Source organism: Chaetura pelagica, unplaced genomic scaffold (genome assembly GCF_000747805.2).
Source record: "Chaetura pelagica isolate M959 unplaced genomic scaffold, ChaPel_1.0 scaffold117, whole genome shotgun sequence".
NCBI classification, from domain to species: domain Eukaryota; kingdom Metazoa; phylum Chordata; class Aves; order Apodiformes; family Apodidae; genus Chaetura; species Chaetura pelagica.
In genome coordinates, this window is record NW_009954185.1 from 218,921 (window position 1) to 234,580 (window position 15,660).

Here is a 15,660-nt window from a genome sequence, read left to right on the forward strand (position 1 = left end):
GACGCTGGACCAGGGGGAAGCTGATTTTTACTTTGCACAGTTCTTATTAAAATAAGAATGCATAGGACATCAGGGCAAAAAACCTGGATATTGCTTCGTGATTGTTACATAATTCCTTGTTATGTATGAGTTCGTGACCTATTGCAGCCTTATAAAAAAAAAACACAACAAAACAGCACACAAACAAAACCACTCTGTTCTTCCCTTACAGTCTTCCTCAGTTACCCAGAGAAACCCCTACGTGCCCCATAAGAGCCCTGCAGCGTTGCAAGCCAACCCGATGGCGTCCTCTACTGCCGTGCCTGTAGGATTTCACTATGAAACAAAATACGTAGTTCTCAGCTACCTGGGACTTTTATCACAAGAGAAGCCACAGGAGCATCCTCCTCCTTCAACTCTAGGTAATATTTGCATATTCACCCCTGCCTGTTTACGTAGGCAGCTGTGTTTGCAGTTGGTTCTTCAGTTCTTTGTGCATGGATGTGGAATGTTACCCTGATGTTCAGTGTAATGCATCTCTCATTGTATTAATTTAAAATAATGAGAAGAGATGCTGATGGAAACAAAGCTGTTTGTATTGAGCTTGCAATGTAATTGGAGCTATGCCAGGGCAGATTGGTGTTTCTGAAGCAAATAATTGGTTTTAGTAGCTGTCTTGAGGTTAGGAGGAATGGTTATATTATTCTCTTTCTTGAACCATCTTGAGAATTTAAGCCCATCCTTGGTTTTTTTTGGGAGGCAAGTGGAAGTAAGCAGAAGGTGAGATGGTGTTTACTGGCATAACCCCTGAGGAGGGCTGGAGCTATCTGGTATGCTAAACAGCTTTGCCCCGTTACATTAATACTTCTGTTGTTGTCAGTCAGTAGTAGTGCAGAGATGCCAGGCTTAATCTGGCCTATACTGCATCCATATGTATTTGTTTTGGGGAAGTCAAGGTCTGACTTAATGAAGTCAGATAGGGTCATAAATTTCCAGAACAGATTTATGCATATAGGAGATGAAGTAAGTAAATAGGAGGCAAAATTTAAAAAGTTTGAGAGATTGTATTTTACATAAAGATAGGTATTAAAACGTCCTCTATTTTGTGGTGGCAAGCACTTAAACAGTGTTGTTTGTCAGGATTGTTTTGGTGGCTTGTCACTTCTTAATGATGTTACAGTCACTACTAGTTCAAGTGATTCAGAAGTTACTGTGATGAAAGGCATAATAAAAAAAAAAATACAAAGGCAGTTCTCAGAATCTTCTTTTTAACAAGCATGTAGTAATGCATATTCTGTCATTTACTGAACTTACCTGTCATGAAGTCAGAAATTCCTGGAAAGAAAGATAACATGAAAGTTGTGGCACAAGATATTTTTTCAATTTAGCATTAAAATGTATAGTATATGATCGTTCTATATAGTTGATAGAATTAATCTTACTATATTTAAGGTGTGTCTGTTTGACTGCACCTGAGGTCCGTGAAAGAAGAGGCACCTTAGTGGCAACATGCTGTTTTGTAAAACCCTTTGTTGGAAAATGTGCTTTTGCCTGCTTGCAGAGAACTCGGGTCTATATGCTCTATATTCTTCCCTAGGGAGAGAGGGAGAGCAGCAGCAGCCCATAATGGATATTGTCTACACTGCCCAATGCCCTGCTGGAAGGCAGCTGAGTATTACAGTAACAAGTGTGGTCTGAGAAACCTGGTCAGAACAAAAGAGATGTGAAAGCCACAAAATGGAAATGAATAGTTGTTGTGTAAAATTCCATCACAGGGAAGAAACTTCTGGTAACTACGACATATAAGAGGCAATAACACTATGACATTACATGGTGCTTGTCAGTGTGTTTTTCACCCACTGTCAACAGCCATTGATATAATAGTATCTTTACTGATACCAAGTTCCTTTCATCAGTGATTTTTGTGGTACTTTAGAACGCTGGTCGGTATTTTTTCTACTTTCTGTGGATATATAAATTGAGAACATTCTGATACAAAGTACCTTCCACTTACTCATATTTTGCTTTATTTGGTTATTGTGCTGACAGACCTTTAATCAGTCACAGTGGAAGCAGTGATTGTGGCTATTGCCTGTTCTGTTTTAACTGTGGAACACTGATTTTACCTGTTTCATTCATATGAGGTATTGACTCCGGTATATGGTACCTCCCCTTCATATATTTTACTTAGATCCAAGTCCTAACTCTCTCTGATCTCTGTATCATATTGCCATGTAAGGGGGGAGTATCCAGAAAGGCTACTTTTAGTTTGCTCTTGTAACACTTTCATCTTCTTCAGTCCGGGAGAGTGAGGGGCTCCTCTAGAGGGCAGTTCAGAGCAGGAGCCTCATTGCTGACACCTTCCATCACTTACTGGAGGATCTTCTCTCCTTCCTCTGCATGTGTACAGCACGAGGTGTGGTTGTGTTTCTGTACCTCCCTTGGGTCTCCTTCTACAGCAGTCTCACAGATTTCAGTGAAGTTTCAACACTCCAGTTAAACTAGAGAAGGTATCTGATGGGTCAAAAAAAACAATGAAAAAAGTGATCTTTCCAAACAGGAGTAGTACTATTTTAACTTTGCTGGAACTGGCAGGAGAAACTGTATGCTTTTGTCCATTCCCTTCTCTTTCACCCTATGGTCATGTCCCCCAAACCTCTGCTTTCCTGCATTTCATTCTAGAGAGTTCTTTCTGATGTATGTCTCTGTTCCAAAAGCTCAGATAAGAGTAAATCTTTAGGATGTTTGTTAGATTTCCTGTTGAAACTTCTCATTTTTTTTGCAGAAATAATATGCTGTACAAGACTGATGATTTTTGGAGGGATTTTATTTAGTGAAGAGAAAACTCAGACAAATTACATAGAAAATTATCTCATTGTATTTACTTTTGTATCTCTTATTTGGTCTTTATGACCAAATGGCTAAAATGACTGGCTTCAAGCAAAGAAAGCCAATCTAAGTCAGTATCTGATTACTACTTGGGAAGTTTTATTTAGATAGCTGCTCTTCAGTGTAGGGGCTGAAGAGAGATCCATCTGCAGTATTCCAGGGTCTTAGAGGAAAGACAGTTTTATTGGATAAACCAATCGTATAACATTACAGCTCTATAGTATTCAGTAGTTGATTTCAGTGTAGTATTCTGTATTGTATTTCAGTGTCTCCAAAAGAAAATCCAGAAGACTGAACTGGGCAGTAGTTTGAGGGATTATTCCTATTACAATTTTGGCAGAATAGTGATTCTAAATAGGACTTACTTCAGTTTATTTAAAGCAAAGTCCATTAGCAGTACATTCTGTTACTTTTGGTAAGTTTTCAGGTAGGTGAGTAATACAAATTCCTTGGATAAATCTGATAAAACACAGAGTAAGATACCATCTACATAAATTCATGTGGTTTGAGGCAACAGTTGAGTACAATTACTTTAAATATGTGGAAGCTCTCAGTTATCTGTTCATTAGATTGTGGAGAGATGCTTTAGTATTTTCTCAGAACTTCTGTAGTATCTAGTACTTACATACACAGAAAATAAATACCAAGTATTAGAAAACATTTCTGTATTTCATTCCTTGAAGTTCACACTTGTTGCAGAGGCCTCCAGTCTGCTGCAGTTGTTAGTACTACTTACTTTTTAAGTGAGTCAAAGTACTTAGATTTTGTGATTCAGTATATTTGTATTATAAATGCTTATTTGTGTTTCGTCAAGGAGTATCTCTTAACATATTTCTGTTTTTCAATCTGCTTCCCCATTGTTTGACCCTAGCCCTTGGGCCTGTGGCTGTAATGAAGATTCTGAAGGAAAGTAGTTTATCTGTGTTTTCCTTGACAGAATGAGAAATCTTAAATGATCCCTTAGCTCACATAGTGTCTGAAAGATTTATCATCAGTGCCACTATTACATGAAGACGTGTATTACTCAAGAGGTGAATAAGGTTTTGACACATTTACAATTTAATTGAGGTGCATGCTATCCACAGTACTTTAATCCAATTATCGTGCACAATGTTCTTTTGACCATTTATTACCTGTTTTGGAATTGGTGTATGAAGTGCTGTATATAGGCAGTGATCGATGCATTTTAGTGGTTTCCCACACACATTTCTTAGAGCTGTGCAGTGTTGAACTAGGTTACTGGGAGAAGTGGGTTTTACGTTTATTTTTTCACGTGCTTCAGATAGGAAATACATGTACAGATAGGCAGAGATGGTCAGGTTTCATGCATTGTACATGAGCTCAAGGCTCCTTAGCAGTCATCCCAAAAGTAGTACCTCTTTTATATCATTTTGACTGTCATGGGTTGTATACCTGTCGTTGAAAGGTTTTCTGTCATCAGGTGACACTTAGACTGGTTGTTGCAGAATCCTGGTTTTCTTCATACTCCATCTTCATTTACTGTCACAGGGCAAAACATACCTACTTTGGATGAAAAGTCACAGCCTGAAAAGGTACATGTTGTAGGTCAGACCAAACCAGTTCTTGGTAATGAGGGAGCTATATCCTGAACTGAGGCAAGGAAAGAGAGATTTTAGGATATGACTTAGAGAAGAAAGAGGTGATCCCTCCAGGAATGTGAATTCCCACTAAATTAAGACTCCTCTCTTTAAAAAAAAAAAGACTGCTAGTTGGCAATGTCTTGTCTCCTTTTGGCTCTTCATATTTTGGACTTTTTTAGTTTATTTCAAGCAAAGCCTTTTATGGTTTATAACGAACTTCTTTTAAACGTTTCTCAAATCAAGATCTACATCTATGTGTGGGAGTCTGTGTTCTGGAGTTTGCTGGGGTAATGGATATAGTTTTCATTAAAAGAAAAAGATGAATATGTTTGTAAAGAGCTTTCATATATTTTTATCACTTCTAAGTTGTGCCTTTGGGCTGGGAAGAGGTCTTCCAGAACCAGTTTACCAAAAGCCTGTAATAGGCAGGCCCATTTTTTCAGCACAGGAAAGCATTCAATATGTATGGATCTTTTTTGGTGTGCCCATTTTTGGTGTGCCCATTTGCATTATGAAACAGTGGAAGTATGTTATCCTCTACTAGAACCTGTTTTTACTGTTTTATTCTACTTATTTGTGAACTGACTTGGAAGTTGTCTAAAGGATAAAAAGATACTGCTTGCTTAGGCCCTTTGCTAATGGAATACACTGTTCTTCAGCACTGGGTGCAATTTTTTTTTTGTAGTGGTCTCAACATACAGGAGATACAGAAAGCTGAAGTCCATTGATAGTTAGGGGAATAAACCGTGCAGAGTCACTGGTCTGGGGTGGGTAGTTTTTTTGATGTTTTGGCACAACTGAATAGTCAGGTGCTATTGGAATCAGCAGCTGCTGCAGAGTTGTGGGTGTTACGAGATGGAAACCATTGACTGCAGCACTGATTATCTAAACAGCTCTTTTGTATGCTGGCAGGAATGGAATTTCTCTTCCTTCCATTTTCCGGGTGACTTATTATCAAGTATGACAGCTTGTCATGTGTGATCATCATCACATTAGTCCTGTGAGAACGGGTGCTCTTCTGAACACCCTCATGCCTTCCATATACAGGGTGAAGCACAGGTTAAAAATAAGAGTTTGTACTTGCTTATACTTGTTGCACTTGACTGTGAAGCAGTGGTTTGGTCCTTCAAAGAGGTGACTTTAAAGGGACTGACAAGGCATTAGTGAGTGTCTGTTCGTTAACTAAAAAGAGGAAGAGTTTTGCTCCTCTCTGGAATTTACTGTTCAGAGTAGCAAAGGGAGACTGAGAAGGGATTTAAGAAGCTAAGTAAAGTTATTCTGAACATAGTGGTGATGATCTAATTGTGGTTAAGTAAAATTGAGTTAAACTGACTGACTGTTGTTCCTTTAAAGTGTTCACATAAATAAGTGTAAACATTTTGCGCTGAGTTGTACATCGGTTTAGAAAGATTTTGTCTCACAGGTATCTAATGAGTGCTGACTTTTTAAGCATTATCACACATCCAGTAGGTTGATTCTACGGATTTTTAACTTACTCTTCAAATGTAGGAAACATGGCAAGCTTATTGTCCAGTGTTGTTTTAAATACAGAAAATGCTCAGTGTTACTACATCTTTGTGTGTGTTAATTAGCGTTGTTGGTTTTCTGGTTTTCACACACACTGATATGAAAACTAGTGATATAATGTGGAGGAAAGGGGAAGGTGATACAACACTTAAAGTGAGTTCAAGCAGAATTAGAAATGAATATAATAGGCAGTTGTTCATAAGACCACTGAGTTATGATTTAGTGTCTTCAGAACAAGAATTAAGACCAACATACCAGAAAGCTTTACTAGGTGTTGCAGGACTTACCTGAATATTTGGATGTAAAATGTATGTGATGAGGAAAAAATGAAGCCAGATGATACCAACGTTACAGATACAAATGCTTTTTACCTTTTCATTTTCTTCAGCTCAGTGAAGAATGTCTGTAGAGAGGAACCACGTCTGGACGCCCAGGTAGAGCTGTAGGCAGTTGGTGTAGGTGAAGGAAGGGTGCGGTATTTTGGGGAGTCACCAGTATTTGGGTGTATGAGAAAGAAACAGTGGACGTGGGCAACGTTATCAGAAGGTCAGCCAAGAGATGATATTTAAATCATGGGCACGAAAGAATATGAAGTCCCAAAAAATAGTTCCAAGGAATACTCAGAAGAGAGCGAAGAAAATGTGTTTTGGGTAACCCAGACACTGATCATGTTGCAAGTAGCAGAGTGCAGGGCTAATGAAGACAGGTAATTGACCCAAAACTTTGAGAACGAAATGGCTGGAAGGGGAATTACTTAGCAAATGGAAGTTTTGTGGTCAGTTTTATTTGTTTGTTTGTTTCAGGAGTAAGCTGACACAAAATGCACTTTCCTGTTTGTGTAGATACAACAGAGATCCTTTTGATTTCTAAGTAGGACGTTTTAAGTAATGTAAAGAAAGGAAGAAGAACATTTCAGTGAGAGGCTGCTGATTCAGTGATGTTTGGTGAAAAGACAGCAATTAATGGAACAGTTTTTATAGTGTGCTTTAAGAATGGGCTTTGAAGGTGTGCTTGAAAGCTGATGGAAGAAATTAAGATGAGCAAACCCAAAGAAAAAGCAGCTAAATAGCAGAGTTCAGAGCTGGAACTCAGTCCTACACATCTAGTCTTTCTGTTAGTGCTCTTCCCTACAGCAGTTACTTGAGTTGGAAAGGTTGACATTAAGTAGGCTGTTTAAAGGTTCAAATGTTTTAAGTAACTGCTTTTTTTTGGAAATGGGTGGTTTTGTGTCTCTCTTTTGCTACAGTGTAATAATTAAGATGGTTGAGAGTCAATGTAATCCTGAATGTTATGGCTAAAACAACTTCTTGTTACCAAATATCTAGGGTCAGCACACATTTGTATCCCAGACTAGGCATGTGTACTTCTGGGGATATGCAGCCGTTTAAAATTCTGGAATAACTTGATTAGGAGATGAGAATTGACAGAGGACTGGTAGCTCTGGGGTCCTCTGCCTCTATGGTTACTTGTGAACACAATCTTAAATTATCATTGTGGATTGTAGACTTCTCATGGAAAACAAAATAATGTGCAGTTAATACATTTCAGGACTCTTCATTGATGTAATTACCTAATTGCTCTGAGGTTTTTTGTACATTTTGTAGGCATCGATGTTGATTTTATATTTTCTTACTAAAAACCAAGCTTATGCCTATGCCTACTGTGTTTTGATGAGTGTGTTAGTCTTAATGATTGCTTCTTTGGGTGCCTTGGTTTGATTTTGGTCTTAAATTTAAAATTAGTTTGCTTTTAACACTGTTATATATTCTGTTTGTGGCATTACAGTTATTTTTTATTATTTTTTTTAATATCTTTGTATTTAAAACACCTCTTATGTCTTGGATGGGCCCAGAAGTTTGAGTTTCTGGGTTCATGTAGTAAAACTTTTATAATAAGTGCCCTTAAGGGATCATACTTTTTATGTTGCTGTCTGAAATATAACTTTCACCTGGAATTCCTTTATAGTTAACATTTCAAGATAATTTGAAATACTACGTTTGAAAAATTTCTCTGGTTTCTTTTAGGGACTCAGCAACAGCTTATGGCACAACATGCTTCAGAGAAAGAGGCTTTGGAGAAGATTAAAATAGAAATCGAGGAGGAGCTAAAGCATCTTGATGAAGAAATCTTGGAAGGTGCTCTTCAGATTTTCCCATATCTATCAATAACCTCTATGCACTATAATGGTGGTTAATTTGTAACAGGTACTCTAGTTAAAGAGATTTTACCCTCCTTCCCCCACAAGATTGTCACATGGAGTAAAATAGTTAAAGGTTACTGTTTGGAGCAGTGAAGTCCAGCCAAAGCAAACAGTTTAATGACTTTTAGTAGGCTACTATAAACAATGAAATGTAAGCAGCCCTTAAGCTGCCCCAGTTGATGACAGAAGTGAAAACATTCCTCAGCAGCTAACATTAAGGGGAGTGTGGACTTAAACCATCAGATTACTCATTTTATTTTTTTGTGACATGCTTTGGTCTACAGATGTGGCTTTTATAAGATGCCCAGCAAGGGCTGATTTGGAAACAATCTTTGTTTTTCATTTGTGTTGCAAATAGGCAGTCTGAAGTAGAAAGGCTCTAGATCTATTTATGTTCATCCATATAGACCTTTCTTAGAAATTTTAAACAGAGGAGGATAAGGCTATATGAAGAAAATATTATCTTAAAAAATTATACTCCAGTATCGCTGCACATACATCTGTGTGTGGGCAGATTTTACCATGGAAAAGTGTCTCTCTTGCTGCTCCCTCAGAGTTAGCACATTCAGCTAATTTGCTGGTTCAGATGCAGTTGTGAAATAAGAGCTGGAGGGGAAATGTGGCTCAAACTCATCTATGGCTTGTTAGTACTTCAAGAATATATTTGGACCATATTTTTTTAGCTACAATTTGTTCATGCATCCTTTGACTATGGAGTTGTGATTTTTTCATCCCTTATGTACACTGTGTTAACTGGTGGGATAAGAAGTCTGAGACCATTTCTGTTCTTATATAAGCCTGTTTTATTTTATTTTGTATACTTTTTTCTTTCAGCATTTACCACTACAGGATTTGACTGCCACACTTCCCCAGTGTTCAGTCCTGCCAATCCAGAGAGCTCAATAGAAGACTGCCTGGCTCATTTGGGGGAGAAAGTGTCCCAGGAATTGAAAGAACATCTGCACAAAGCACTGCAGAGCTTGCTTAGCAAGTGAGTTGCCATTTGCTTTTTCAAAGGGAAGATGTTTCCCTTAGTGTTATGACTGCTGCTGAAATGCTAAAGATGGGAATACATTTTGTGTTGCATTTGTTTTTTCTCCATGTTCCTTCATCAGGGTATTTTTTTGTTTTGTGTTGTAATGTGCAAATACTTCTTTGTAGTGCTTGCTCTTTGCAGTAATGTAAGTTCTAAAATTTTACTCAGCTTTTATCACTGAACTTCTGAGACTAATTCAAGTAGTTTTAGTTGAGTTGAGCTGGTGAAACTAGCAGCTGGTAGCTGCCAATTTATATTGCCCACTTCATGAATGCTTGGCTGTAGCCAGATTAACTTCTTTTACATTGTAGTTACTAGTGGAGCTGAAGGTTTCTTGGTAGTTGGGCTCAAGATGGGAGGTAGCATTTCCCTGAAAGGATGATAGTAAGATGCATCTTAAGCAACTGTGGTCTCCTGGGTTAACTTTGGTGCCTCAGGAGCTGTCCTTCCAGTCTAAGCTTAATTGTTGAAATAGCACATTGTACTTGGCATGCTTGCATCCTGATTCACATCTTTTGCAAATTGGTAAAATGGTTGTGGTTGCTTGTTTATATATTATAGATTACTAGCCTGATTTTAATGGATCCACATGAACTACTTTAGGCTGTTCTGAGTGACATCCAATGTATTTGTAGAGAAGTGGAGTTGGAAGGTGCTGCTTTAGGGACAGTTACATAAATGCAGTTGTGAAGGCAGCATTAGCAAATAGCTGTTTGAGTCTGTGTTTTGTGCATTGGTTTATATACTATGGCTCAAAAGACACTGAGAATCTCCAGTACTACTCTTTGTAGCTGTTCATGAACTGTTTGAACAACAAGGTGCTGGAAGAATAGGTATCAGTGTCTAATGTAAAGTTTCTAGTGCATTTGGCTTAAGTCTTCCATACATGCATTGAAGAAGCATCTCTTACCTTCATGCAGGTAGCAGCTGTTATGGCAGACTTCTGGGAGATGACAAATTTGAAAGTCATTCCATACTGTCTGCTTCTATATGCAGTTTCTGTAGGGTCAAAAACTAAGTTCAGTATTGTGTGAGCTAACTATTATTTACTCACAGAAAAGCATATGTGGAGTACAAGTTTATCCTTTTGTGGCAAAAGATATGCTAGTATGTTCCTTCAGAAATGGCAGAAGCTTACCTGCCATTACAAGACAGGCATTTTTTCCATGTGGCCTTAAAAACTTGTACTTAGTATCTTCCAAACAGCTGAGGTTTTTATAAATATCTCTCTACACCCTAAAAATACAGATTGGCAGCAAGTTGGAAAATTAGCACTATGCCTTGCAACCCATCCTTTTTTGTGTGTCTGAAGTGGTAAATTGAAATAACACCATTTTGAGTGTAAATGTCCTAAAGGTTGAGGCATTGAGGGGTCATAACTGGTGCATTCTAGATTAATTCTTTTTGGAGAGTCCCTGAGATAAGGTCTTTGAAAGTTAAGTGGTTCTAGCTTGTTAGCAGCCTCATGTTCTGGGCTTCATTTGTTTTCTCTGGGAAAATATATTTGCATTATATATTAAGTATTTTTTAATATGCATACATATATACGTACAAAGTCTGAAATGCCAGTGAGGTTGTGGAGTCTCCTTCTCTGGAGACTTTCAAAACGTCTCTGGATGCCTTTCTGAGTGAGATGCCCCAGTTTTTGGTCCTGCTTTGGCAGGGGAATTGGACTCCATGATCTTCGAAGGTCCCTTCCAACCCCAACCTTCTGTGATTCTGTGATATGTTGACACACATGCCTTTTTATAAGACAAACTAGAGCTACTGTTTAATCTCTTGATAATACCCTTCCTGCAGCTGTTGTTGCTCTTCTCATCCCACTGATTTGTTTGGATTTGCGTTTTAAAGGAACTAATGTACCAAGGAAGTTAAGAGAATGCAATGAAAATTATAAACCCAAATTATGTTTTCCCCAGTGTGCTTTCACGCTGTTCTTTTACCCATGTGCATTATAGTAGTGCTATTTGATGTAATACTTATTTTGCTTATATTTCCCTGTACTTTTACATGTATATAAACAAGTTATGGTACAGCAGGCTCTGAGATCGTGACGGGTTCTTGGAGTTCAGAATGCAATCCTTCTGTCCAATACCAGTCACCACTATTTCCCTTTAACTGAAGTCTGACCTTGCCATTTGTCACTAGCTGGCTCAGAATACCTGCTTTTGAAGCAGCACATCCTCTGCTATCACTTGACAGAAAGTCTTTATCATTACTTACTCTAAGACACTATCCAATCTTGGAGGAAAGAGTATGGAAGAAGGGAGTATCATCATCCCAATTCAGAGAAGAGGTGATCAATCTGAAATAGGGGGAATCTACTGAAATACAAGGGATTTTTTTAGTAATCCGAAATGCTGCTTCTTGCAAATAAAGGTTTCAACTGTAACATAACATTAATGCAGTCAGGCAGCCTGTTCATAGCCTACATTGTTTATATAAAATTTTACTCTTCATTGACCTCTATCTCTCATGTGAATTTTTAATGGAATTTTTTATCTTTAAAGTCCTAGATTATAAAAAATTGTCTGCAAGAGCTTAGAAATTTTGGTGGCATACCTACTTATGTGATGTGCTTTAAGTTGTAGGCTATCAAATAATTACAAAATTCACTTAATCAGTTACATGAAATTGTGGTAACAGGGAGAAGGTGATACCTTCTTGATCCCATCTGGTGCTGGTGTTTTATGTCCTGAAATGTGAGACTTGTTAGCTCTTGAAATTGATTTGCTGTAATATACATGAAAAGATTTTGTTCCTTGGAAACCGAGAACTTTGTTTTATTCTTACTCTTTTGTTTCCTTTTATAACTTTCAGTGTTGGTTTAACTTCTGCAGGCCGGTGACATATCAAGAATATCGAGAGCGCACACAAGAGGCAGCTGCTCATGCCAGTGGATGGAACAAGGTAGCAATTAAGTGGCTTTCACTTTGGTATCTCTTGCATCTATTTCATGTTCACAGTGTTTTTTACTAGGTACAATCATGCTTCAGAGAGGAACAAGAATACAAAGAAACCACTTGGTGTTAGTATGAAATAATCTTCACCCTCAGAATGGTAGATGTGGACGTAATATGTAGTTTTTGCATCATTTACCCAGAAGTTACCTAACTGAAGTATTAGGTCAATCTTATTTTTTAATAGTAGAAAGAAAATTGTTTTAGCAGTCTGATAATGGATTCTGAGACATATGTTTTCATTGTATTTCTCTACTTTTTCTTTGCTCTCATCTCAGCCTCAAAATGTATGCAAAATAGTGCTAAACATCATGAAAATAAAAATTGATAGCATATTCACAGTATTTATATTTTTCAGAAAACATAAAGATGGTGTGCCTGGTTTCAGGAGCAGTTACCTCAAATGATATGAAGCTTCTTTTTAAAACAAAATGCAAATCTGTAAATGAACTACCTTATAATACTTTTAATTTACAATTAATAGAATTACTGTTCCCAGAATCATCTTTATTACTCATTCAAATTCATTATTGTAATAATTCTCTGATGGGTTCAGAATGAAAGAATGAAATAACTATTTGCAAATGTAATCACAAATTGAGTGCTAAAATTTAATCTTAAATTTAAAATGGAACAAGAAATATTTTTTCCCTCTCTCTATGTACTTTTTCCCAGAAATAGTGTGTGCCAAGGGTGTGGGCACTTTTGAAGCAGTTATGTAACATTGCTTGACAAGTTCCTGCCCATGGCTCTGGCAATTATAATTGGTCTGTGTTTGCCATCTTGTGATCCATAGTGTTTTAGTTTCAACAACTGTGAGATCTGATTATCAAGAAGGTGGCTTAAGCTAGCAAATTTTACTTTTCAGTTGGTGAAAATTAAAAGCAAGCATAAGACCAGTCATTGTGACTGAGCTGGCAAGGGACGAGGTGGATGGAGCTTGTCAGTTGCCTGCTGTGTCTGTGTATGCTATTGGTACACACCCCTTGAAGATCCAAACCTTGGATAGATGGATCAGCCACATTTGGGGTTTTATGATTCAGCCTTCATGGCTGCTACATTTGGGCAGCCCCTGTGGCTACTGGATTTTGGTTCTCATCAGCTTGTGATTGAGAACATCATCCAGAATATGTTTTTGTTATTGATTGCTACAAAACATAGAGTCCACAAGCAAACCAGAATGGAAATTTTGTAGAGTAACATTGGACCTGTTTGTATTGGTTTTGTGGTGTCTTGATGCTTTGGAATACATTGATGTTTCATTTCCTTTTAAATTTCTCTATGTTCCTAATCAGAATTGTATTTTGTAACAGAGGAAATTGAGGTATCTTTCCTCCAACCTCAGCCTAGTTTAATTTTCGCTGTAAGGAATAAGCTGTTAGAAAAATAAAATTTTAAAGTAGCTATAAATAGACACAGCGTTATGCCTAATTAGCAGGCATAGCAGGAAAATGAGGCTGTGCTAGCCTCAAGTTTGTGAAAATCTGAAGGGTATATATTTAAATTGAATCGGTTGGGAGAACTGAAGCTTACTCCCTTTTATGACAAAATAGTAAGAACGCATACAATTAGGTGAGCTAGCTGAACAGAATGATAAATCTTTCCTTGTTATATGCTCATGAACGTGACAGATCCTAGAGTTTTCTTGGTTGGAGCAGAAGTTGAAGATGTAGCTGTGGTGGATGTCAAAGGGTTAAAAATGTGGAAATGCTTTCTCACAGATAGAAGGATCAAGGCTGTGGTTTGATCCAGAGTAGAAGAAATAGAACTGAGGCTAGCAGATGAAATGTGTTTTCAGTTGCTTGTAAGCTGTATTTGTTGTGTGCAGTAGTGGCATCTTACACAACAGGATGTTGTTTTTGCTTTCAGTAGCCTGTGAACTAGTTACATAAAATCTCTCTTTAGATTTCTGAGCCTTTGCTCTTGTAGGTCTGTGTTGTTAAATGTATGTATGTATGCATATATAAAGCCCAACCTATGCAATGTATGGGATGTGATGCACTCAGAGCCACGCCGATCCTTGCAAGTCCCAGTGTCTCTGTGACACAAAGCAGACTCAGAGTAGTTTTTGTTAGTGGTCTTTGACATTATGTGTGTGAGAGACAAAGTAACATGGCACAGGTAAGCAACTGCTTCTGGGAGGTACTGGATTATCTGGCTGGCTGGCTGCAGCTTGAAAGTGGACGAAGGCCACAAAGAACCTTTTCACTATATAAGCATGAGCAGAAAGGAGACACTTCTAAATATAGCTGTTATCTTTTCCATTTAAAAATGTGGATCTTTTCTAGAGTGCACTGGTACATTTGAACTGCTGAAGAGATTTGGTTGGCTGACTAGTGCATGGGATGTAAAGAAATGTTTCCCGTCACAAAAATAGGGATGTCAATCTGAATGAGGAAACACTGCAGGATAAACTAATACATAGGGACATTGGTTCTTCCATTAACATCCCACAAACAAAGTTCACCTACAGGCATGAGAAATTCTGGTTCTCTGTAAAAAACATTAAGGAAAAAAAATATTTAATGTTTTTCTCAGTAATTGTGATATGAAAATAATAGGCATGATGTTGGATTCTATAAAGAAAAGGAGTTTTCACCTTGTATATGAAGTAAGACTCTTATTAAACCAAAACCTCCTCAAATGTAGGGTAAATTATATTCCTCTAATAAAATAAATGTAATAAAAATTGCAATAATCCACTATTGAGTTTTAATGCTTTTTGCTTAAAATTTATCACATCAAAATATATAATCCCTCTACTGTGCATCCAATGAAAGGATAACAAATAATGATATTGAGAGTCAACTAAACTGTTAAGTATGTTACCAGTCATATTAATGTCCCATTTTTACTGATTAATGAAGCCAAAGAATAATACATCAAAAATATAAAGAAATAATAATGTAAAGAACTAGACTAATTTCGTGTTGAAATAGTCAAAAGGTGCACAGGAGTGACAGTTACTTTGGATATAGCTTCTTCAAAGCCTCTGAGCTTTCTTTGTAATTTTTTTTTGCATACATTCAAATTTGTAATATTTTACTAGGGGATTGTGGTAGCTTAATTGACAGAAATCTTTCATTTACATAATGAATCATAAATGTTCTGGTAGTAAAGAGTTGGGTTTTTTTAATGATTCCCTAGAAGTTTTCTCCTGCCAACTATTTCCTAGCATGCTGTGTTTGATGATACTGTGTATGTTTTTCTTCAGTCAGACTATAAATAGCCCCCAGCATTCCTTCCCAGGCATACTGGGGGGGCTGGAAATTGCAGTTGCTTTGAATTGCTAAGGCTATATTTTTACTTTGGTCTGGTTAAATCTCATCACCATTCACACAGTTACTCTTATGTACACAAAGCTGTTGTTAACCTTTATGTAAGTGCTGTGGAGGTAGTTTCTTTCCTGATTCTAGGGATCCTGATCCTATAGTGCCAGCCTGTTCTTATTCCTACTGGTGTCAAAGA

At 37.4% G+C, this 15,660-nt stretch overlaps 1 protein-coding gene across 1 annotated transcript in view; it reads left to right on the forward strand.

The window, feature by feature from the left end:
• The first annotated feature begins 280 nt into the window (after window positions 1-280).
• Window positions 281-15,660, forward strand: part of BCL2L13 (BCL2-like 13 (apoptosis facilitator)) — a 30,388-nt gene continuing 15,008 nt past the window's right edge. The window contains exons 1-4 of the mRNA XM_010002922.1: window positions 281-401; window positions 8,021-8,131; window positions 9,031-9,187; window positions 12,073-12,142. Of these exons, the coding sequence (XP_010001224.1) occupies window positions 281-401; window positions 8,021-8,131; window positions 9,031-9,187; window positions 12,073-12,142 (459 nt within the window). The remainder of the gene's footprint in view (window positions 402-8,020; window positions 8,132-9,030; window positions 9,188-12,072; window positions 12,143-15,660) is intronic.